A 26,539-nucleotide genomic window follows, 5' to 3' on the forward strand; every position below is an offset into this window, starting at 1 on the left:
TAGTTTCTATAATAACTTTTATAGCTAATGTATTCTGATTTGTATTGATAAAGATTTTTCAGCTAACCTCAAGGGTCTATGAATTTATTGGATATATAGAGTTTTTAAATGACAGAAATTAAAAATCTGCTTTACTGTTTGTATAATTAAGTTTTTAAAATATGAATAAGGAATACAAAGACATTGAATTTTTTTCAGCATAACTATTTCATGTTCAAAAAATAAAAATGAAAATTAATGGAAAACTCATTTGAAAAAGTTTGTATTCATCAATACATTACTAGGAAGATTATCACTCTACTCATGCAGTTACATTTAACATTTAAAAAAATATTAATTAGTCTATGTCAGAAGGGTTTTTGGAACTATAAACCCATTTATTCGTATCTTCAGGGCTGATTTGAAAACTGTAGTATGTGTGGTGCTGAGTAGAACTAAATAGGGCAACATATTTTCTCCCTAGATATATCACATTTGGGAGCTCAGACTAACCAAAGGGGTCCTCTTTGTTAACTTCTCTGACCCACCCCCTTCCATACAAGCCCTCTTTATAAAGGGCAAAACTGAAGTCCAGAGAGTACAGATGAATGGCCAAGAAAAAATGGTTACTGTTATGGTCTCATGCTTTCTAGTTTCTTTTACTTCATTATTGTGTTAAAGCTAAAAAAAAGTGAAGTGGATAGTCACATTACTGTAAATTTGAACTGTTTTACTGAAGACAGCTATTGATGCATTTTGTATAACTTTAAATAAATTGCGTAGTCCGTGTGTTGAAATACAATTTTACAAGCTCCCCCCACCAAATTTTGTGATACAATTGTTTTTTTCCTGGGTTATAATTGTAATGACTCAAGTTGTGCTCTATATTTTATTTCAGATTTGAACTTCTTATAAAGTATGTGCCATTTTTGTTATTCCTTAAAACTATCTGAGTTTTGCTTTTATTTTTGAGATAGGTGTAGATTACTTCGTAATATTTCTTTTTGCCAATTATATTAGACTGCTTGGGCAGCTGTAACAAAATAGTACGAGTTTGGAGACAGAGATGTCTCTTTCTCTTCCTCTTCTCATAAGGCCACCAGACCTGTTGGGTGAGGGCCACTTATGACCGATTTAACTCTATGTACCTCTTTAAGCCCCATCTCCAAATACAGTCACTTTGGGTGTTAGGGCTTCAACATAGGAACTTGGGTGGCGGCAAGTTCAATCCAGAGCTTTGACCAAGGCGATTATTATTTTTTTTAAATTTTTTTATTTACTTATTTGACAGACAGAGATCCCAAGTAGGCAGAGAGGCAGGCAGAGAGAGAGGAAGGGAAGTAGGCTCCCTGCTAAGCAAGAGAGCCCGATGCGGAGCTCAATCCCAGGACCCTGGGATCATGACCAGAGCCGAAGGCAGAGGCCCCAATCCACTGAGCCACCCAGGCGCCCCGAAGGTGATTATTTTTTAAAGCAAGATTTCTAGTAAGTTTTTTGTTTGTCTATCCTATTTGTAGTTCACTCGCCTTCTTTAAGCTGTAGGTTTATGTCTTTCTATGAACTTGGGAGCATTTCAGCAAATTTTTGTTCAAGTATTTTTCAGCACTGTATTCGTTCTCCTTTTTAGATTTCAGTGATAGGACTGTTAAACCATTTGGTTTTGCTTCACAGGTCCCTGAGATTTTGTCCATATTTTTTAAATCTTTTTTTTTTTCTCTCTGTTGTGTAAGATTGAATACTTTTTCTGTCATTGATTTTTTTTTCTTCTTTTATTTCTTTACTTTTGAGTACATTTTATGTTTTAAGAATTGTAAATGGTCATTTGAGCTGCAGTCTTTGCCAGATAGTTTCAACACCTCTGTCATCTTACTACATCTTACTATTAGTGTAATTTTGTTATTGGTGTCCCTGGCTTTATTTTTAACCTGTTTGTATTTATATATGTAAAGTATTTTTCTTGTATGTAGCATGTAGTTGTATCTTGCTTTTATCTCCAAATCGAAAACTTCTGTGTTTTAGTTATGGTGTTTAATTCATGTATACCGCAAACACACAGATACATACATACATATATACATACATACATACATATTGGTTCTGGTACTGATTCCAGTACGAGGAGAGGGGCTTCCTACATAGCACCAGGCAATTATCAGAACACCAGCAGAGTGTCTGAGAATTCAGCTCAATTCTGATACTGTCTACTTGGTGATAGCATCTGATCTAGAGATTATGAGTTCAGTTCTTCCAGACTTCCCCCCTTACCGCCACCATTCCCTTCTGATGCCAGTCACAAACCTGGGCTGTTACCTGTGCTTCTGACCAACTGGCTGCAGATTGGAGGTTCTCATGACCCCTTCTTTGGACTTCAGATACCAGTCACAAGTGTAGGTTGTTACCTGTACTTTTGCCCTACCAGCTATAAATCAGGGGTTCTCACAATGCCTGCCCTACTTGGGTTTGATTAATCTGCTACAAATCTCAGAGAAATGTTTAACTTAGTAGATCACCAGTTTATTGTAAAAAGATACAATTTAGGGACAACCTGATAGTTGGAAATGTTGCATAAGGGCAGGGTATAGGGAAAGGGCATAGAGCCCCCATGTCCTCTGCAGGAGCACCACTTTACCTACATCCCTGCATGTTCACCAACCCCAAAGCCTTTCAAACTCTGTCCTTTGGGTTTTTATGGAGGCTTCATTACATAAGGTATGATTGGTTGATTAAATCATTAGCCATTGGCAATTGATAGATAGCCTTCACCCCCTTTACCGTAAAAGTTCCAACTCTGTAATCACATGGCCCCCCATCCTTAAGTCATTCATTAACGTAACCAACGACACCCTTACCACTCTCAGCTTAGGAAATTCCAAGGGTTTTGGGAACTGTGAGCGGCAAACTATGGATGAAAACCAAATATATATGAGAAATAGATTTTGGTCATCTGAATGACCAAATATACATTTCTTATAAATCATAAAATCGCACATACAAAGTTGTAAAAAAATGTTACAGAGACTCTCATGTACCCTTACCTACTGTCACCCAATGGTAACATCTTACAGAGCTCTAGTGAAATGTCACAATCAGGATGCTGACATTGATATAGTCAAGATCTAGAATATTTCCATCACCACAAGGATCCTTCAGTTGCCCTTTATAGCCATATTTACTTCCCTCCATAACCACTGACAACCGTTAATCTATTCTTTTTTCTGTAGTTTTGTCAACTAAATAATGTTATATAAATGGAATCATATTTGTGAACTTTTGAGAGTGGCTTTTTAAATTATGTATAATTCTCTTGAGATTTCCTGCCTACTGCTGAATGGTGTTCCATGGTATCAATATAGCAGAGCGTTCAAGTATTCACCTCTTGAAAGACTTTGTTTGAACGAAGCTGCTGTAAACACCAATGTACAAGGCTTTTTTTTTTAAAATATTTTATTTGAGAGAGAGCCTACATGGGCAGGGAGAGGGGCAGAGGGGGAGGGAGAGGGGCAGGCAGAGTTCAATGGATAGCCTGATTCCCGGGCTCAATCCCATGATCCCGAGATCACGATTAGAGCCGAAATCAAGTGTCAAATGCCAACCAACTGAGCCACCCAGGCGTCCTCCAGGTACAAGTTTTTATATGAACATATGTTTTCACTTCTCTGGGATAAATGCCCAGAAGAACAATGGCTATTTTTTGTGGTATTTGCATGTTTAATTTTTAGAGAAACTTCCAGTGTTTTTCCACAGTAAATATGTTTATATTCCTGCAAGCAATATACACATGATCCAGATTCTCTGTATCCTCTGCCAGAATTTGGTGATGTTACTATTTTCTATTTTAGTCATTCTGATAGATGTGTAGTGGTATCGCATTATGGTTTAATTTCTATTTCCCTAATGGCTAATGATGTTGAACGTGTTTTCCTATGATTATTTGCCATCCGCATATCTTCTTATTCGAATGTCTTTACATGTCTTTTGCCCATTTTCTAATCAAATTTTTAGTGCTGTTGAATTTTCAGAATTTATATATATTCTAGATACTAGTCTTTAGTTGGATATGTCGTTTTCAGATATTTTCTCTCAGTCTGTAGCTTTTATTTTCATCCTCTTAATGGAGAAAAAGTTTTAAATTTTAGTTTGATTTACCATTTTTTTTCTTTTCTGCATCAGTCATATTTCAATTAATTAATTAATTAATTAATTTTAAAAGATTTTATTTATTTATTTGACAGACAGATCCCAGGTAGGCAGAGAGGCAGGCATAGAGAGAGAAGGGAGGAAGCAGTCTCCCCGCTAAGCAGAGAGCCCAATGTGGGGCTTGATCCCAGGACCCTGAGATCATGACCTGAGCTGAAGGCAGAGGCTTTAACCCACTGAGCCACCCAGGTGCCCCTGTGTCAGTCATATTTTAGACATCAAGTATAAGAACTCTTTACCTAATTCTAAAGATTTGTTTTTGTTTTTTTCTAGAAGTTTTACAGGTTTTTGTCTTGTTTTGTTGCTTATTGTCTGATGACGCCAGCACCATTTCCTGAAAATTCTTTCTCCAAAGTCAGTTTGGCCCATTGTGTGGATCTGTTTCTGAATTCTCAGTCTTGTTCCATTGATCAGTGTGTCTGTTTCCTCTGCCAACACCACACAGTTTTACTTACTGTAGCTATTTCATAGGTCTTGAAATCATATAAACTTCTTATTCCCACCTTAATCTTCTTTTATGCAGTTGTTTTAGGTATTCTAATTCTATTACCTCTCCATATAAATTTTAGAATAGTTTCTCTGTATCTACAAAGTAGTTGCTGGGGTTTTGATAGAAATTGAATTAAAACTGTATATCAGTTTGGGGAAGAGTTGACAACTTTCCTATATTGAGTCTTCTAATCCATAAACACAGTATATCTCTGTTCATTTAGATCTTCTGTATTTCTTTCATCAGTGTTTTAGTTTTAGCATTCGAGTCTTGTTAGATTTGCACTGTAAATAATAATTTTCATGTCCTTTTGTTGATTGATATATAGACAAATGCAGTTAAGTTTTTTGTGTTTATTTTGTGCCTTTTACTTTGCTGAACTTACTTATTTTAGGAGTTTTTTGTTGATTAACCAAGGAGATGAAAGATACCTACCCTGAAAATTGTAAAACACTGCTGAAAGAAATCAAAGCAGATATAGGTAAATGTAAAGGCATCCTATGTTCGTGTATTAGAAGACTGTTTTTTTAATTTTTATTTTTTAAAGATTTTTATTTATTTATTTGACAGAGAGAGAGAGAGCTAGAGATCACAAATAGACAGAGAGGCAGGCAGAGAGAAAGGGGGAAATAGGCTCCCGGCTGAGCAGAGAGCCCAATGCAGGGCTGGATCCCAGGACCTGACCTGAGCTGAAGACAGGCTTAACCCACTGAGCCACCCAGGTGCCCCTGGAAAATTTACTATTGTTAAAAGGTCAGCAGTAACCAAAGTAAAACATCCATCCTAAAATTCATATGGAATCTCAGGGGACCCAAAATAGCAAAATGATATTATGAAAAAAGGACAGGGTTAGAAGCCTCATACTTCCTGATTTCAGAAGCTACAGTAATCAAAACAGCATGGTATTGGCATAAAGATAGACATTTAGAGGAGAAGGGAGTTGGGGGAAATTGGAAGGGGGGGTGAACCAACCATGAGAGACTATGGACTCTAAAAAACAGTCTGAGAGGTTTGAAGAGGCGGGGGGTGGGAGGTTGGGGGAACCAGGTGGTGGATATTAGAGAGGGCATGGATTGCATGGAGCACTGGGTGTGGTACAAAAATAATGAATACTGTTATGCTGGAAATAAATAAAAAATAAATTAATTAATTAAAAAAAAGATAGACATTTAGACCAGTGATATAGAGTAGGAAGCCTAGAAATAAACCCTCACATAGATCTCAAATAATTTTCGAGTGCTAAATGATTTAGGAGTGCTAAGAGGATCAGTAGGGAAAGGGTAGTCTTTTCAACAAATGGTGCTGGGAAAAACTAAATACCCACATGCTAAAGAATGAAGTGGGTTTCTTACACTGCATACAAAAGTTAACTCAAAATATGTCAAAGTCCTAACTAAACATGAACTATGTAAAAACTCTTGGAAGAAGAAAATACAGGAGGAAAATCTTCATGACATTGGATTGGCAAGGATTTATTGACACTAGAAGCACAGGCAGCAACATAAAAATAAATACACTGGACTATATCAACATTAAAAACTGCATCAACAGAATGAAAAGACAGTCTTTGGACTGGAGAAAGCATTTGCAAATCGTATATCTGATGAGGGGTTAATATTCAGAATATATATAGAACTCCCTACAACTCAACAACAGCAAATAACTTAATGTTCCATTTATTTAGGTCTTTGATTTCTTTCAAAAATACTTTGTAGTTTCAGAGTATGAACTTTGCATTTATCCTGTTAGTGTTATTCCTAAATATATTACCTTTTTTGACAGTATTGTAAAAGAGTTTTCCAAATTTTGTTTTTGGATTGTTCATTTACCATATATAGAAATGCAAGTTATTTTTGTATATTATTTTCATCCTCAGGATTTTCTGTATACAAGATCATGTCATTAGGGGACAAAGTTACTTTTACTTCTTCCTTTCCAAGCTGGATGTCTTTTTTCTTTCTTTCTCTTTCCAAATTATCCTGCCTAGAGTTCTCACTACAATGTTGAATAGAAGATGAAAGAGTGAACAGCTTCACTCATTTGTGGAGCATAACAAATAGCATGGAGGACATGGGGAGTTAGAGAGGAGAAGGGAGTTGGGGGAAATTGGAAGGGGAGGTGAACCATGAGAGACTATGGACTCTGAAAAACAAGCTGAGGGTGTTGAGGGGGGGGGGGGGGGGAGGTCAGGGTACCAGGTGGTGGGTATTATAGAGGGCACGGATTGCATGGAGCACTGGGTGTGGTGCAAAAATAATGAATACTGTTATGCTGAAAAAAAAATTAAAAAAAATTCTTTTTTTTTTTTTTAAAGATTTTATTTATTTATCAGAGAGAGAGAGGGGGAGAGAGCAAGCACAGGCAGACAGAATGGCAGGCAGAGGCAGAGGGAGAAGCAGGCTCCCTGCCGAGCAAGGAGCCCAATGCGGAACTCGATCCCAGGACGCTGGGATCATGACCTGAGCCGAAGGCAGCTGCTTAACCAACTGTGCCACCCAGGCGTCCCTAAAAAAAAATTCTTAAAAAAAAAAAGAGTGAACAGTTTGTCCTGTTCCTAGTCTTAGTGTAAAACCATTCTTTGATCATTAAGTGTGATATTAACTACTGTGGATTTATTATAGATACACTTAATCAGGTACACTCCCCTTTTGTTGAGTGTTTTTATCAGGACAGGTGTTAGATTTTGTCAAATGTTTATAGTGTATTTTACGCAGTTTTTGATCATATGTCTTATGTTGAGATTTAGCTATTTCAGTGTTGCATTCCTAGTATAAATGCTACCTAGTCATAGTGTATATCCTTTTTATCTTTTGCTGGATTTGGTTTGCTAGTATTTTGTTGAGAATTCTTGAGTCTGTATTCATAAGGAATATTGGTGTGCAATTTTCTATTCTTGTGATATCTTTGATCTTTAAAAAAAAAAGATTTATTTATTTATTTGAGAGAAAGAGAGAATGAGCAGGGGAGAGGGGGAGAGGGAGAGAGTGCAGAGCCCAATGCAGGGCCTGATTCCAGGGCCCCGGGATAATGACCTTCACTGAAATCAAGAGTTGGCCACTCAACTGCCTGAACCATCCAGGTGCCCTTATTTGTGGGAAGTTTTTAGAAAACTAATTTAATCTGGTTTATTCGGATTTTTAAAATTTCTTTTATTTCTTTTTTTTTTAATTAATTTATTTATTTTCAGAAAAACAGTATTCATTATTTTTTCACCACACCCAGTGCTCCATGCAATCCGTATCCTCTATAATACCCACCACCTGGTACCCCAACCTCCCACCCTGCCGCCACTTCAAACCCCTCAGATTGTTTTTCAGAGTCCATAGTCTCTCGTGATTCACCTCCCCTTCCAATTTACCCCAACTCCCTTCTCCTCTCTAACACCCCTTATCCTCCATGATATTTGTTATGCTTCACAAATAAGTGAAACCATATGATAATTGACTCTCTCTGCTTGACTTTATCTAGGCCCCATGCCCATTGTGAGGCTTGAGCTCATGACCCTAAGAGCAAGAGTCACACACTATACCAGGTGAGCCAGCCAGGCACCCCCAGATTTTTAATTTCTTCTTAAGTCACTTTTGGTAGTTTGTGTCTATCTCTGCAGGAATTTCCTCTTTTTTTTTTTTTTTTTTTTAAGATTTTACTAATTTATTTGAAAGAGAGAGAGACAGAGCACAGATAAGTAGACTCCCTGCTGAGCTGGGATCCCGATGTGAGACTCGATCCCTGGACCTGGAGATCTTGACCTGAGCCAAAGGCAGATGCTTAATGGTCTGAGCCACCCAGGTGGCCCTAGGAATTTCCTCTTTTACTTTTCTATTTTTTTGATATAAAATTATTCACAGTATTCTTTTATAATCCTTTATATTTCTGTAAGGTTGGTAGGACATGCTCTTTTATTCTTAATTTTAATAATTTGAGTTATATTTCATTTTTTACTTAGTGAAGCTACATAAATTTTTTGACTTAAAAAAAAATCTTGTTTCAAAGAGCCAACTTTTGGTTTTGTTGCTTTTTCTCCATCAATCTTCTAGTCCTTATTAACATCTCCTTGTAATCTTTCCCTTTGTTATCTAATTTAGGTGTGCTTTGCTCTTTTCTTTCGAGTGTCTTATTGTGGAAGTAATTTATTTGAGCTTATTCTTTATATTTATCAGCACTTAACAGCTGTAACTATTTCTCTAAGCACTGTCTTAGCTGCATTGGATAAGTTTGCTATTTTGTGTTTTCATTTTTATTAATTTCACATTTTCTAATTTTCCCTGTGAATTCTTTGACCCAATTGGTTGTTTCTGATTTTATTGTTTAATTTCCATGTATCTGTGAATCTCTTACTTTTCTGTTCTTGATACCTAATTTAACTTTGTTGTGAGAAATCATACTTTGTATTATTTCAATTCTTTTGAATTTATTTAGGCTTGTTTTATGGTCTACCTTGTAGTCTGTTATGGAGAATGTTTTATGTACACTTGAGAAGAATGTGTATTCTGTTGTTGGGTTTAGTGTCCTGTAGAGGTCTGTTAGGTCTATCTGGTTTATAGCACTGTTTAGTTCTTTTTTGTTAGTTGTATTCTACCTAGTTGTTCTGTCCACTGTTGAATATATGGTATTGAGGTCTGCCAATATTGTTGAATTATCTGGTGTTCACTCAGTTCTGTCAGTTTTTGCTCTCTTATGAGCAATTTTTGGGTCTCTTATGAGGTACATATATGTTTATAATTGTTACATTTTCATGATGGATTGACTGTCTTATAATGAACATCCCTCTTTATCTCTAGTATAATTTTCTTAATTTTGTTTTGTCTGATACTGGTATAGTCTTTTCAACTTTCTTATGGTTATTGTTTTTTGCAATTTTATCTTTTTCCTTCTTTTAATTTTAATCCTATTCGTAATTTTCAGTGTAAAGTGTGTTTTCTCTAGACCGTGTGCCCTTGCATTTTGCATTTTTGTCTACTTTGATAAACTCATTTTGATTGGATTGTTAATACTTATTGCTATTAATATGGTTGATTTGTTAGTCATTTCACTTTTTGTTTTTTATATATCTTACGTCTTTTTTCTCTATTTCTCCTTTACTACTTTGTGTTGCATTAAGTGATTAAAGTTATCAACATCGTGTCGGCTCCAGGGTTTAATGTATACATTCTTTTAACACACTCTAACTTCATCATATTAATTAAATTCCATAAGATATAAAATCATGCTTCCTGTATACCTCTATTTCTTCTTTCCCTTTCTTGCTTATTGTTATACATTACACTATGTATGTTCCAAACCTAATAATACATTGTTGCAGTTATTAATTTGTCATTTAAATAAGTAAAAAAAGAGCATTTACAGAGTTTGTTCTTTCAAAATTATTTAACATTTCTCATTCTTATTTATTCCTGTGGATTTGTGTTGCCATCTGGTAATGCTTCCTTTGCCAATACAGTTTTGTACCCACTCATCTCTTTTGTTTGTTATTATCAAGTATGTTAACATTTCTTTTTGTTATAGGTCCAAAAATACAATATATACATGTTTTTGTATAATTCCTTTTACAATCACTTAAGAGATAAAAGGACAAGAAATATATATGTGTATACTGTCTTTTATTTTCATGTAATTAGTTTTTCTGGCATTCTTTTTTTTTTTTTCACATAGTTTCTAATTATTGCTTGGTGTTACTTGTTCTCAGCCTGAAGAACTTCTCTCTAATATTACTTTTAACGTGTGTCTACTACTGTTGCATTCTCTCGGTTTTTGTCATTCTTGATAATTTCTTGATATCTTTATTTCACCTTCATTATTGAAGATAGGTTTGCTGGAATAATATTCTTTTTTTTTTTTAAAGATTTTATTTATTTATTTGACAGAGATCACAAGTAGGCAGACAGGCAGGCAGAGAGAGAGGAGGAAGCGGGCTCTCTGGGCTCCCTGCCGAGCGGAGAGCCCGATGCGGGGCTCGATCCCAGGACCCCGGGATCATGACCCGAGCTGAAGGCAGAGGCTTTAACCCACTGAGCCACCCAGGCACCCCTGGAATAATATTCTTGATTAAAATTCTTTTTCTTTCAGTTCTCATTTATAAATGTGTCACCCTCCCTCCTCCCCCAGTCTTGTGTCCTCCATGGTTTCAAATGATGAGAAATCAGCTATTAATTGGAGGGGGGGTGGTTGCTGTATATAATTAGTTATTTTTCCCTTGCTGATTTCAAAGCTTTCTCTTTGTCTTTCAGCATGTTAATTTGTTGTGTTTGGATGTGGGTCCCTTTGCTTTTATCCTGCTACAATTTAATTTAGCTTCTTGGTGTGGAGAATGATGTTTTTACTAAATTTTAGGAGTATGCAGCCATTATTTCTTTGAATTTTTTTCTCCTCCTCTCTCTTCTTTCTCCCTTGTACATTATGGATATATTGGTGTACTTAATCATGTTCCCTGTTTCTCTAAGGCTGAATTTAGTTTTCTTTATTCTTTTTGATCTCTATTCTTCAGATTGCATAATCTGAGGATTCATCTTCATGTTTACAGATTCTTTCCTCTGCCAGGTCAGATCTGCTGTTGAATGACTGTGATGAACTTTTCATTTCAGTTATTGTACTTTTCAGTTCTGCATTTTCCATGTTCACTTTTTATCATTTCTATTCCTTTATTGCTTTCATCAGTTGGATAAGATACTGGCACCATATCTTCCTTTGTCTCTAAGTATGGTTTCATTTAGTTCTATGAACATATTTATCATAGTTACTTTGAAGCCTTTGTATACTAAAGACAGTTTGTGGGCTCTCTGTAGGGCCTTTTCTGTTACTTCCCTTTTTTCCCATTTGGGTCATGCTTTCCTCTTTCTCTGCATATCTTGTAATTTCTGTACTCAATGCTGTATATTTTAGATAATACTTTTTAGCATCTTTGAATTAAAATTCTTTTACCTCCCTCCACCTCCTGTGGGTTGTTCTTTGTTTAGTAACTTGGCTGGTTTTTACAGCAAAATCTGTTTTCCTCACAATATGTAGTCCTTGATTTTGCTTCTCAGAGGGGTAAGCCTTGGGTGTGTGCTTTCTCAAGTTGGCATGACTGTTGGGAGCAGTGGTTTTTGACTGATTGTCTTCCTGACCTCTTATGTTTTCTTGTCTCTGTTGATTTCACACTCAATTTTTAGTTCCGTTAACTGCTGGCTGATGGCACTGCTATTTTGGACAATGCCCTGGGGGCATTCTTCTTGTCCGATCTATGTAAATGCAGATTCTTTTGCTACAGCTGTTTTTGACAGCAGTATTTGAGGTTTCTTCCTGGAGTACCTTCTTAGTTGTCTCTATCCCTGGTTTTCTGTGGTATACTTTTATGGTTTTTCTTGTTGCTCTCTTAGAGCTAGCAGCCACCTAAAATGCCATCATTTTTGCCAGTAGCATTAGGCTGGAATTTCTACTTTTTCTATTCCAGTTAATGTTTGTTTCCTTGGAGATAGCTTATGAGCTCTCTGTTATTTTGGCCTGCCTTTCCACCTTTTCGAAGTCTAAGCTTGTAGACCACATCTTTTGGAGTGACAAACCTGCTTTATGTAGGACAGTAGCCTGTGTCTCTCTTGGCTTGCCTTTCTTGGTGTGCAGCTTCCACCTATCAGTACTTGCAACTACCACCTATCAGTCCTGGGCTGCATTATACCCAGTTCGACATGCAAAGTAGAAGCTTCTTCTCTGGTAGTGGCCACTGTGTGGAAAGGAGCCCAGACCTACTTCTAAATCACTTTTGCTTGGAACATGACTTCCGGAACATAGAGTTGGTAGAGTAGAATGTGTCATGCTTGGAGTCTGCCCCTCTCGAGATGCTTTTCTGTTCTTTGGGAGCTGGGTGGAAAGGTCGGTATTTTTTCTTGGCTGCACCCTTCCAGAGTGGAGCTTCTAGCCTGAAGATGGACTGGGTTATGCTTCAAATACCACAGATTCCTACTGTTCATACCAAAGTGTACTCAGCTTTCTTGAATAAATTTTTCTCTATTTGCCACATGCCCTTAGGATAGTTTCTGACATCTTAGGAAGTAAGGGTGCCATTTTACTTTTTATTTTCTGTTTGTTCTCTTCTCTCTCTCCCCATCTCTCTTTCTTCCTTCTCTATTTCTTACCATCATGTAGGCTACTTGAACCCTTTTAAGAATTTCTTTTTGTTTTATGTGTGGTGTTGATGAGTGTATCTCTTTATCTCTTTTAGTGTTTATCTTTAGAAGTTTGATATATTTCTTGTATCTTAATGTCTCTTTAACTTTGGGAACATTTTGAAGACAATTATAATAATACTTTGATTCATTTTCTGCTCATTTTAATATGTATGCCACTCTTAACTATTGCCACTCTTGACTATTCTCCATTTAGATTATATGTTTTATTCCATTTTTGCATATCTGATATAAATCATTTCCACTGAATACCAAAGTGCATTGTTTGACTCAGAGTAAAGCATGCCTGTGATTGAGTTGCTAAGTTAACTAGTCAGTTTTAGTGGAATACAATTCTTTCTTTAAAAGATTTTATTTATTTATTTGACGGACAAGTAGACAGAGAGGCAGGCAGAGACAGAGAGAGGAGGAAGCAGGCTCCCCACTGAGCAGAGAGCCCAATGCGGGGCTCGATCCCAAGACCCTGGGATCATGACCTGAGCCGAAGGCAGAGGCTTTAACCCGCTGAGCCACCCAGGTGCCCCGGAGTACAATTTTTACTTGAAAGAATTACTGGCAGTCAAACTCTAGCTTATTCTGACTTGAATATTTGGTAGACATTTTCTCTAAATTGAATGAATGAGCCAATCTTTAAAGTAGCAGTTTTTGTTGCCAAAAAAATTTTTGAAGTCTCTAAGCAAAAATTAGGATTTTGGAAAACTTTTATCCACCACTGTGAGCTTGATAACTTTTCTTTTTCTTTTTTCTTTTGATAGCTTTCCTATAATTATGGTCATATTAACAAGTGTGATTTTTTTCATTTTGCATTATGAAATGTGTCAGTCTTGGACGATTTGCATAACCCAGTGAACCAGTAATTTCTAAATGACCAATTTAGTGTGATATTATAAAGTCATACATGATTAAGAAGAGATCAATTCAAAGTAGAAGATGGACCAGTTGATTTTAATGGAGTATTAAAAATTTATTAATACCATTTCAGAGTGTACATCACCCCTAATTACTTGTTGAGTTTTTGTGTAGTAAAAAGAATATCCAGTTATCTCAAATGGCTGTTAAATACACACTCCGTTTATAAATACATAACTGTAGAAGGCCAAATTTTCTTCATTTATTTCAGTCAGAACAACAGAGGAGATTGAATGTACAAACAGATATGAGAATTCAGCGATGTTCTGTTAACTAAACAATAACAAGATTTACAAAAATATAAAACTATGTTACTCTGCTCACTTAATTTTTTTCAGAAAAATCGTTGTTTTTCATAGAAATGTTATTTATATTAACTGGGTTTATTCTAATTGAATTAAGAGATTCATATTTTAAAAATTGTTTTAATTTCTAATATGGCAAATATCAATTATATATAATCCACGTAAATAGGAGGTTTGAGGAGTCCTCAGTAATATACTTGTAAAGGTGTCCTGAAACAAAAAGTTGGAGACCTCTGTGTATATTTTTTTTCCTCATGGTTTCAAGGTGACTGCTGTACCTCCTGGCATGACATCTATATTCCAGGGTGACTCAGGAAAGAAGAAATGCTGGAGAAAGGAGCAGTGGCTGTAGCAGAATGTTCTTCCAGAAAACTTCAAGTTTAATGTGTTTGGCGAGAACTTTCTTACATATTTACTTACAATTGCAAAATAGAGTGAGAAAGTGAGAACTTTTACTTGGGCCCATTGCTGCTCAGAACAAATTTGTTGTATGTAGGGATGGAGATTGGGTAGATAGCATATCTGGTACACAGATTTTTGTTTGTTTGTTTGTTTTGGTTTTTTGCTTGTTTGCTTATTTTTTGGTTTTTGGGGTGTGTGTGTGTGTTTGTGTGTGTATGTGTGTGTGTTTAAATGACTGTTCCTGGGGCGCCTGGGTGGCTCAGTGGGTTAAAGCCTCTGCCTTCGGCTCAGGTCATGATCCCAGGGTCCTGGGATCAAGCCCCCATCGGGGTCTCTGCTCAGGAGGGGGCCTGCTTCCCCACACCACCTCTGTCAAATAAATAAATAAAACCTTTAAAAAAAAAAAAAAGACTGTTCCTGGTCAGAGTTTCAGGGAGACTCCCACGTGAAGTTTTATTGTTTGACTCCTTTATACAAAATCCTCAAAACTTGCTTGGGCATCTCACCTCATTGTCTTCTCTTTAATTCTTGGCTTCTACTTCCCAGGGCGTGTTTGGTCTCTGTGCGCTCTGCATCTCAGTTCTACCCTCAAGGTACATTCTGTTGGAGCCACACATGGACTTGCAAAACACCACTGACTGGACTGAGTAAATTGTGAAATGTCCCTTATTCTTCAACAGAGCTTCTCTTTATCTTTGTGATTTGGTAACTTCTTAACATTAATAAGACTTTTCTTTCTCACACCCTCAGACTCAGTCTTTCCCAGTGTATGTATCAGTCTGTTTCCTGATTGATTTATTTGTATTAACTCGGTTGTGAGCTCACTACCATCTTTTATGCAGAAATTTACTTTTACAGTAGTCATGACTTGCTATTTAAAATATGAGTCATATTCAGTTATACCTCAATTGGAAAAATGAATCATAGCCTTTATGGATTATTCTCGCCCAGGATTTGGAATGAAACTTGCATCTTAAAGTATAGTCTGGGGACCAGCAGCACGGGAGTCACCTAGGTGCTTAACAGAAATGCAGAATCTCAACCCACCTCAGACCTAACAAATCATAGTCTACATTTTATGAAGGTCCTTAAATGATTGAAATGCACAAAGTTTCAGAAGCACTGGTCTGAGGGAGACAACAAATGAGAAGAGGGCATGGAACTGTGTTCTGAGGAGCTCCTCTTTTTAAAAATGTAGACAGAAGCCCACCAAAGACACATGGAGGTGAGAGCAAGCGAGGGGAGTTTGTGCTATCAGAGTGGGCATCTCCTGGTACCTTCTCCAATAAGAGAAAGTAACAGCTTTTGCTACCAGCAGTGAGGCTTTTATCTCACCCAGGATAATAAGATGGTGGACTCAGTAAGCAGTGACTAAGTATATTAAAGATTTATGAAAATGATTTGCTAAGGTTTGTATCACTTGGGCATTGGAACTTAATTTTGGCTTGAACTGGAATGGAACTCTTTTTCTCTTCAGAATGCCTAATTCCAGTTCTCGACCTTGATCTTTGGTAACCTGTCCTTTTCATTCCGAAACATGCGAGTTTTACTGTAGGAAAGAATGGTGTCACCCACTGTATCCTGATATAATTCATGTTTGTGCTTTTTTAATGTTTAAAAAATTTTTTTTATTTATTTGGTTCCCTGGTTATATATTTCTCATTGAAACACTATTTCAAAGAAGTTCTGTGGTTAACATCGTCATTAGAACAAGCTGAGAAGTGAGATTTATTTTTGCCCATGTTTTGTGCCTAATACGTTTGCTTGCATGTGTTAGTCAAATAGTAAATACGTATGGAATGAGTGAGTCACTGGTTTGAATGAATCCTGGGATTTGCTTCCTGAAAAATAGGTCTGGTTATGGTTCTGAACTTCTTAGATTTTTTTCAGTAAGTCCAAATAAATGTACTAGTATTGGAGGGGAAAAAAATGGTCTTTTGGAACTGAATTATTAATTTCCTGCCAAGTGGAAGAAACAATTCTAAATGTTGACAGGTTTCAGGCTTTAAAGCATCTGTATGTTCTGGGGCTAGATAATTTGTTTGATTTTTACCAAAGTAAAATACTGACTTATTCTAAGAAGGAAAACAGGATACAGGCATCATTAAATTTATTTCTCAAGTTCATAAGGTAAAGAGCATCTCAGTCTGGTTTTATAATGTTACCTAGCTTAACACCTAGACCTCTCCCCACCCCAGTAACCCTTCTCTGTGGAATAATAAATGTCAAAAAAAAGTCAAGGATAGAAATTACTGCTTCTTTTGTACCTCAGAACTTATTTGTACATTTCCAGGTGGTGTTAAACTGGCTGTTTCCTTTAAGGTAGTGGGTAAATGTCATAGTGGTTATAATGATTTTCTGTACAGATATTCCAGGGCATATGGAACCTTTGCTTTTTAATTTAGTAAGCTAACTTAAAATTTAGTAGTAAATTGCTGGTAAATGAACCTTAAAGCTTGGATTCACAGCAGTGCCCTGTGTTTGTCCATAGTACATTCTTGACTCATGAACGACACTTGACTGGTTACAGATTTACCTGTGCTTTGGACAGAGAGACTCTCTACTCCCAATGAGTGAATGCATGAATAAGATGAATGAATGAAATTTGATTCTTCTTGTCTTTTAGAAATAGTCTTTGCTGACATTGTTAATACTTAGAGCATACTTTATAATTTTGTTCTTTTCCTAAAGCTAATTGACTAGCTTAAAACTAAGAAACATTCCAATGATGGAAAAACATTTAATAGCAGTGTGTATATTGTATTATACTTAAAAGAGATTTGAACTTCTGTTTTCACTCAGATTTATAAAATAAGAGAATATAATGAAAATACTCAAAAGAATTGTACAGACACATTGCTGTAAAGACAATATTGTTGAAACAAGTGCCAGCTGGCAGGCCACTTGGGAGCTCTTGAAATGTTTCTTTACTAACATTTTAGGAGTGTTGAGTATTCAAAAGCCAACTGTACCAAAGTCAAGGCAGTATGTCATTTAGTGGGTTTTGGGGAAGGGGAAAGTTAAAATTTTCTTGATTGCTGGTTCTCTTTAAGGAGAAGCTTGGTGGAATGGAATCAACTCTTCTCCAAGCAGTTTTAAAATGATCCAGTAGCTCCTTTGTACTTTTGACCAAAGGAATTTTACCTGCTAATTACATCTCAACCTTCTCTGGTCTTCCCCATGATTATTGCAAAGCATGTGAAATGAAAAGAGAATATGACAATCTTAAAAATACATGATTTTTCCATAGGTAATAGTTTCTGTTTTTGTTTTTTTACTCATTTGGGTTTAGAGTAAGAATATTAGATTCAGGGAGAGTTACTTTCTTATTTTTAGAAAATCAGATTTACAAGTTTGAACATTCATTTTTTTTTTTTAAGAAAGTTATAGTGTGGAAGATTCTTGTATTATTTGCTGGTGCTGCCATCACAAAATAATGAGGCAATGGGTACTTAGGCAACAGGAAATAATTTTCTCACAGTTCTAGAGGCTAGAATTCTAAGATTAAGATGTCAGCAGGTTTGGTTTCATTTGAGGACTCTTTCTTTGGCTCCTAGATAGCTTCCCTTGACTTCTTCCTGTGTCTTCACATGATATTATTCCCTCTGTGTGTGCCTATGTCTTAAGTTCATCTTCTTATAAGAACACTATTCATATTGGTCAAGTCCCACCCCAACGACTTCATTTAAACATAATGACCTTTTTATAGACCCTGTCTCCAAATATCGTCACATTCTGAATACTAGGGGCTAGAACTTAACATACAAATTTGGGAGGACACAATGCAGTCCATAGCAATTATGTATCAGGGAGGTCACTTTCAAAGTAGAAAGATGATAAGATAGGAAGTTATTCAAGAATTTCAAGTGAAAAATGAAGAGAACCTAAATCTAAGGCATTGATAGTAGAACTATAAATGAGATTGGAGATTAGCATGATAAATGGTTCTTCACCCCCCTACTTTCAATCTGTAGGTGTCTTTGGGTCTAGAAAGAGTCACTTGTAAGCAGCATATCCATGGGTCTTATTATTTTTATCCATTTGGTTACCATGTGTCTTTTGATTGGCATATTTAGTTCATTGACATTCAATGTATTTATTGATAGATATGAATTTAGTGCTAATGTATAATCTGTAAAGTCACTGTTTCTGTAGAGTGTCTCCATTCCTTTCTATGTTACTTTTGGTCTGTCTTTCCTGCTCAGAGGGTCTCTTTTAATATTTCTTGCAGAGCTGGTTTAGTGTTCATGAACTCCTTCAGTTTTTGCTTGTTTTGAAAACTCTTTATCTCTCCTTCTAGTCTGAAAGACAGGGTTGCTGGCTAAAGTATTCTTGGTTGTGTATTTTTCCCATTTAATATGTTGAATATATCATGCCACTTTCTTCTGGGCTGTCAAACTTCTGTGGACAGATATGCTGCTAACCTTATATATCTGCCCTTTTTGATTAAGGACTTTTTGTTCCAAGCTGCTTTCAAATTTCTCTTTACTTTTGTTATTTTGCAAGTTTCACTCTGATCTGTCTTGGTTGTTGAACTGTTTTCGTTGAATTTGAGAGGAGTTCTCGCTGCCTTTTAGATTTGAATCCTTGTTTCCTTCCCCATATTAGGGAAGTTCTCCACTATAATTTGTTCAAATAAACCTGCTGCCCTGTTTTCTCATTCCTCTTCTAGGACACCTATGATAAGGATATTGTTGTGCTTTATGGAATCACTGAGTTCCCTGAGTCTTATTTGTGACCTAATTGTTTTCTCCCCTCTTCTTTTCAGTTTCATTGTTTTCCATAATTTTATCTTCTATATCACCTATTTATTCCTCTGCTTCTTCCTTATTGTGATTACATCCAGTTGGTTTTGCATCTCAGTTACAGCATTTTTTATTTCGGCCTAACTAGTTTTTAGGTCTTTTGTCTCTGCAGAATCAGGGTTTCTCTGGTATCTTCAGTGCTTTTTTCAAGCCCAGCTAGTAGTCATGACTGTTGTTCTAAATTCTTGTTCAGACATACTGCTTAGGTATCTGTTTTGAACAAATCCCTGGCTGTGATTTCTTCTTGATCTTTCTTTTGGGGAAAATTTCTGTTTTGTCATTTTGTCCAGATTTCTTCTGCATGTTATAAAATCTTGTTCTGTTTTCTGCTTCTGAGAGTAATGCTATATTAAGAAGCGGGTCATACACTGTCCATGGCCTGGTGCTTCAGGAAGTTTCTGGTGTATGCTGTGTGCACTCCACTGTGGTGTTTTGGCTACTCTTTCCCACAGGTCAGTCCTCTGCAGAGGACTGAAAGCAAGGAGGCTTGCTTTCAGTGGGGAGAATTTGGACCTTTAACTAAGCGTGCTTTGATTTCTTTGTTAAAATAAGCCTGGAAAAGAAAAAAGAGAAAGCCTGATCCAAGACAAAAGGAAAACAAACAAAAATGCCAGCAGACAGACATAAAAACTATAAGTCTGATTCCAAAGAAAAACAAAGAAAAAATAAAGTCTGATCCAAAAAATGAGGAAAGGAAACAAAAAACAAACAAAAAACTGTAAGCTTGATTCTAATGAAAAAAGAAAATGCTTGGTCCTCTTTCCACCAGAACTGAAGCCAACGCTTTGAGCATGGTATGATCAGTAGCCTTGGTACCTGCAGGGGGCCTGTGTTGGTCCTCGGCCGGAGAGGCCCACTACACTGGTGGCTCACAAGTCAGACCTTCCCTACTAAAGATGCCCTTGCCAGCCCTGGGGGGTGGTGTTTGGTTTAAGTAGCTCCAGCCTCTTCTGGGGGTGTTGTGTTGCTTGCTTGCTCACTAAAGTCTGATCGAGCTTGTGGGTGGGGGTAGGGGGTAGAGATTCAAGATTGAGAGACATTAAACAGGAAGATTTTTTTTTTTGATTGTGCAGTTTTTCTTTCTTTCTTTTTTTAAACTTATTAACATATAATGTATTATTTGCTTCAGGGGTACAGGTCTGTGAATCATCAGTCTTACACAATTCACAGCACTCACCATAGTGCATACCTTCCCCAGTGTCCATAACCCAGCCACTCTATCACTCCCTCCCACCCCCCAGCAATCCTGTTTGTTTCCTGAGATTATGAGTCTCTTACAGTTTGTCTCCCTCTCTGAGTTCATCTTGTATCATTTTTCCTCCCTTCACCTATGATCCTCTGTCTTGTTTCTCAAATTCCTCACATCAGTGAGATCATATGGTAATTGTCTTTCTCTGATAAACTTATTTCGCTTAGCATAATAGCATCTAGTTCCATTCACGTTGTTGCAAATGGCAAGATTTTTTTTTTGATGGCTGAATAATATTTGTGTGTTGTGTGTGTGTGTGTGTGTGTATCACATCTTCTTTTTTCATTCATCTGTCGATGAACATCTAGGCTCTTTCCATAGTTTGGCTATTGTGAACATTGCTGCTATAAACATTTGGGTGCATGTGCCCCTTTGGATCACTACATTTGTATCTTTAGGGTAAATACCCAGTAGTGCAATAGCTGGATAATAGGGTAGCTCTATTTTCAACTTCTGGAGACACCTCCATGCTGTTTTCCAGAGTGGCTGCACCAGCTTGCCTCCCACCAACAGTGTAGGAGGATTCCCCTTTCTCTGCGTCCTTGCCAACACCTTAAACAGGAAGATTTTGATACAAGACTTTGTTACTAAAGGTGGAGGATTCTAGCATGACTCTCAGATTTTTCTAATCCAGGAGGAGAAACAGGCTTAAGGGAACAGATGTGAGGTGTGCGATGTCCCTGTTGAGTACCCACCACTTGGACAGCCAAATGACCTGGGTGGGGTCAGTTATCCCACTTTCTTCCTGATCCTACAGTGGCTCCTCACAGTATTGGCAACATCAGATAAAACAACCTGCAGTTTCTTGCCTCTGAACCTCCATTTGAATGTGTCTTAAGACACTTCTCTTTTATTTTTAGTTAATTCTAAATTCCTGTTCTTAAGTTCCTTTAAGGCAAGGACTCCTGTTTCATTCATTTTTGCTAGTACATAATAGTTTGTGTTTAGCACATTTAGTTGAGGAAATGATTGTCAGGAGGATTGTTAGGAGTAAATTACTTATTTTCTGCACATTTTAATTACCTGTTTCATTTTCTTGATGCTTAACACCTGTTTCATTTTCTTGCAGAATGAGAAGACTTTGGGACATTCCATGAGTCATTCAAGTAACATTTCTAAGGTAGAGTGCCAATGAAATATGTTATTTTTGTAGTTTGGGGTTTGGTTTCTTCTATCTTGCAGGTGTTTGTACTCTTTACTTTTCAGTATGCGAAGTTATCAACACATTTCTTTAATCTTCTTTAGGACCATACAGTGAGGTATATGGCTGTTACTTTTTTCTAGCGAGGCAGTTCCAAATGTGTGTTGAAGTTAGTGACTAATAGGAGAAAACCCTGTATTTCTTCCAGTGGAAGTCATTTACTCTCAGGTTAAAAAAGATGTCAGGGAGTCACCAGAGAATCTGTCCCCTCAGGAGTGCATTTGACTGACAGTAACAAAAAGCCAACTCGGGTGCCCTCAGTAATTATGGGTTTATGTGGTCCTGATGACGAAGTGTGTTTGGAGGTAGGTGGGTCAAGGCTGATGCAGTTGCTCCCAGGTGTTGTCAGGGACCCGGGCATTTTCTGTCCTCTCTCTGCCACTTTCCTTAGCACACTGTCATCCTCCTGCTTTAATACCTCATTATCTCAAGACGGGAGTTGGAACTCCAGGTATCATGGCCGTGGCCTTGGTTGGACTAAGAAGAATGATGAAGGGTGGAGGGGTTTGTCAGCTGAGAGCAACCCTTTTCAGCAGGAAGGCCAGAAGCTTTCCCAGACGCCCCACCCAGCTGCCTGACTTCTGCTTACATTTCACCCGCCAGAACTGGATCACAGAGCTGCCTGCCGCTGAAGTGGCTAGGAAACTTGGCCATCCGAAAGCACCTGACACACCTGTGGTGTAGTCACTTGACTAGCCTGTCAGGAGCATATTAGCTGCTACGGGTGACCCAGGAGCCAGCAGGCAAACTTGTTTGTAGGCACTGCTCAGTTCCCAGCCCAGACACGGGCTCCGGCCAGTGTCATCCATGCAGTGTGTCTGTGTAGGTTCCTTGCAGAGATGGGCCTTCTCCTCATGTTTGTGTCAGTCAGCCAGACACCGACACAGATCCTGACAGGAAGGTCTGAACAGTGTGATGAAACCTGACCTGCTGTCTCGGACCTCCTGAATACTCAGAAATAAATATCCATGTTATATGCCATTTTAATTTAAAAACTATACAGATACTTTGATTGTGGCACCCTATTTTTTTTTTTAACTGAGAAGTAGAATCTAGCAAATCCTTTGAGACGATCAGTCTGTTCTTAGACATATTTCAGATCTCACCATATCATCCATCCGCTTAGTTTTGTGTAAAAAGAAAAGTCGAAGGGGGTGGGATTATGGACATTGGGGAGGGTATGTGCTTTGGTGAGTGCTGTGAAGTGTGTAAACCTGGTGATTCACAGACCTGTACCCCTAGGGATAAAAATATATGTTTATAAAAAATAAAAAATTAAAAGTAAAAAAAAAAAAAGAAATGCTAAAAAAAAAAAAAAAGAAAAAAAAGTCGATTGTGCTCAGTATGATACCAAAGGTCTTTTAGAGTGCTCCTTGGTACATTCCTGACTTGACCTCTCCTCCTCCCCCTACCCCCAGAACAATGTTTCAAGGCATAGGCCTTGGCCATCTCAAATAAATACCTTTCAACAAATAATCCCTCTTCTTCCAACCTCCATTTCTTTTCTTTTGCTGTTTGTTCACCTGGGACCTTGGGAGTTAATGGAACTATGCAGTGGTAGGTCTTTGATGTCTGCATTAAATGCCCAGTTTTGTCCTACCCCCTTTGAAGGAGCTGTCCAACATTTGAGAATCGAGAAGAGTGAGAAGATGTAGATCCAGATGGCCTGTCTGGTTACGTTGAATTAAACATTTGAAAAGTATATATTAGCACTCATTGCCTTGTCCCAATGCCTAGGGCAGTTCTAAAAGACGGCAACATCCTGTGCCTCAAATATATGTCTATTTATGGTTTTAGTAAGATTTTATTTGGAGGGAAGTTTCCTCCTGCAGTTAAAAAACCAAAACAAAACATTGTAAACCACTGGTTTACATGGTCTGTAGGAACATCTTATGAGCTTGGTGCAGACTGGGTTGTGATATTCTGAGTTGCTCTGTGATAGTTTTCACCCAAACTCTGTGAGTTTGATGGACAGGAGTTTACTAGCCATGAGACTGTGAGGAAAGATACTTCCTTGAATTTTAATTTCCTGATGAGTAAAATCAGGAAATAATACAACTTTCAGTGTTGCTGTGAGTCTTGGGGATAATGTTTGCAAGGAACCTAGGGCAGCTCCCTCATTGCAGTGAATCAGTGAACTCACTGTAGTCAACCTTTGTTGAACCCTGGTGATCTTAGGTGGATTGGGGCATGCTGGTCCTTGATGATAGCTGTTACTATTTTATTACTGATCAAAGGCAGGGCTACGTACTTTAAAATAAATACCAACTGGGGTGGAAATTAAATCTAATAAAAACTCTGGCCTTTTCTTTCTTCCTTCTTGCATACATTTTTATTATGTGTTCTTTGTGCCAGGCACTAAGCTGGGTACAGGCATAAAATGATGAGGGAAACAAACATGGGCACTGACGTAGCACTTTCCTATGGGCAGGATTGGGGTTTTCTTAAAAAGCAATTTTAGCTCCACACTTTGTTTTAGAAACGGGGTAACAGCTTTCTGCCACAGAGTAGGGCCAAGAAGCTGTGGGCCCCTTCCATTTTCAAAGCAGGAGTTCCTGCACACTGAACTGGCGTCAGAGGGAAATCTCAGGAGTGGTGTGTTGTGCACACATTACTTCCCAGTGAACTATCAGCATGAAATTTCGTTGCAAAATGTACCCCTCTGAAATAAGAAAGTTGTATAATGTGGAGTCGTTAGACACGACGAACCAGTTACATGGGGCTGGGAGGTGGGCAGGACTGCTGTGAAAGAGAACTTTGTTTTTGAGAATGCAGTTCTTTCTTGCAATATTTATAAAATGAGCCTGTTGTCTGAGGCCACTTTAGGCCACATAAAACTCTATTTTCAATATAGCAGACATACTTAGGGCGATGCCTCATACCCTTGATACAGAAGATAGAAAAAAAGGTTAGAACACAGACATGGCTTATGCAACCTGAAATCTCCATTGTCTCTCGCTGACTCAGCCTCTGGCCAAGTTCAGTGCTGGCTGGTGTCCGTGTTAGTCAGTCATCTGCTGTGTGCATGATGCTGCCGTGGTGTACCACTTACTGGTAACTGAAGGTACCTGAAGTTAGAGGTTGAGCACAGGTGAAAATAAACCTTCCATCTCTCTCCTAGTGTTCCAGCTAGATCTTGTTACAGAGTGATGGGGTGTCTCATTCAGTGTTTGTTGGAGGCTCCCCATGTTTTGCTAAAGCCTCAGAAACCATGCACCCCTTTCAAAGAAGGAAACAGGCAGATTAGATGGGCTGTGTGAGAGGCTGATAGATGGCTCCTCTGGCTTTAAAATGGGCATCCAGGTGTGATCCTCTTAGAGAACTAATTAATTTAAGGAAGAATATTGGGACTTTCAAACAGTTTTGACTGCAAAGTCTACACCGAGTACTTTATTTTATATTAATGGTAATGATGTTAAGTGGGTATCACTTATTGAGGCTCTGTTACAAGTGCAAGTTTTCATGAAATTGGTCACTTCCTCCTAGTGGCCCATCCTAATCACTTAAGTGGTCCCCTAGGTACCTTTTCCAATTTTATTTTCAAGAAAACACCTATCATTCCCTGAGTTTTTATTGATTTTTTTTCTTTTGCCCCTTTGCCCCACAAGTAAGTTCCATGACGCTAAGATTGTGTTTTGTTTACGCATAAATCTTCAGAGCCAAGGATAGACAGTAGCTTGGGAGCAGCTCAGTACATGTTTGTTGGATGAATGTGTGCATAGTGCTGTGATAGACCCTTGACATCTAGCCCCCTGCTCTGTCCATTGTCACCGCTACATCCCGGGCCCAAGTTCCCTGGACTACCGCAGTAGCTTTCTAAGAATCTGCCTACATTCTTGCAACCTTCCAAATCAGCCTCCACCCCAGCAACCAGGTAAACAGAATCCCACTGGTTCTCATATAAGCCTTCAGTGGGTTCTTACTGCATTTAGAATAAGATTCAAACTCTCTACTTTCATGTGCCAGATCTGAGGTGATCCGATCCCAGCCCCATGCACACTCATCCATTTGAATCACTTACTGTAGTTTGTAATGATATTGTAGCAATATGCGGCCAAGCCTTTATTTATTTATTTATTTATTTATTTATTTGACAAAGATCACAAGTAGGCAGAGAGGCAGGTGGTGGGCAGGACGGGTAGAAAGCAGGCTCACCACTGAGAGCCTGATGTGGGGCTTGATCCCAGGACCCTGGGATCATGAGCCGAGCTGAAGGTAGAGGCTTTAACCCACTGAGCCACTCAGGTGCCCCTGTTAATTATTTTTTTGAAGAAGCAGCAGAATTGCCCCCTGGGAAAAGATCTGTTCTGTTGACTCAGTGCCTAGAGAAGTTGAGGTGTGATGAGTCCCACTGGAGGCATGCTTGTGGAAGGGGGGCACTTGAATGCAGCTCTCCATGCAGCCTGGCCTTGACCTTTGCATTGCCGATGGGACCTTGATTATGTGGTTCAGCAGTGTTCCCCAGGCAGGAGCCGTCTACACCCCACCCTCACCCCACGCACTACCTGTGCTGCTGTGTTTGCTTCATTGTTTTCTTTTAACTGACTTACTCTAATTAAACTTGTTTGCTGTGAGAGTTTTTATCCCTCTGTGGTATCTGAAATCACATTTTTGATTTGCTAGTTCTCTGATGTGAAATTAAAACAAAGATATTAAAAAATGTGTTCTTCAGTATGTCACCTAAACACCTGCCCTGTCACCCACCACTGCTCCTGATTCTGCCCTTTGTGAACTGACAGACAAGGGGATTTGGGAGGCTGTGTGGTAGAGAGAGGGGAGGGCTCAATGGGGTCTCTCTGCTGCAGGAGTGTGGTGTGTGGCTTCAGTGGCCATCACTCCCAGG

General features: G+C 38.1%; 1 protein-coding gene across 2 annotated transcripts in view; it reads left to right on the forward strand.

Moving 5' to 3' along the window:
* Nucleotides 1-26,539, forward strand: part of MARCHF8 (membrane associated ring-CH-type finger 8) — a 128,784-nt gene that overhangs the window by 84,089 nt on the left and 18,156 nt on the right. For both annotated transcript variants that reach the window (XM_059398020.1, XM_059398021.1), the window contains exon 3: nt 21,565-21,615. In XM_059398020.1, the coding sequence (XP_059254003.1) occupies nt 21,565-21,615 (51 nt within the window). The remainder of the gene's footprint in view (nt 1-21,564; nt 21,616-26,539) is intronic.

The sequence above is a fragment of the Mustela nigripes genome, chromosome 4 (assembly GCF_022355385.1).
Source record: "Mustela nigripes isolate SB6536 chromosome 4, MUSNIG.SB6536, whole genome shotgun sequence".
Taxonomy (NCBI): Eukaryota; Metazoa; Chordata; class Mammalia; order Carnivora; family Mustelidae; genus Mustela; species Mustela nigripes.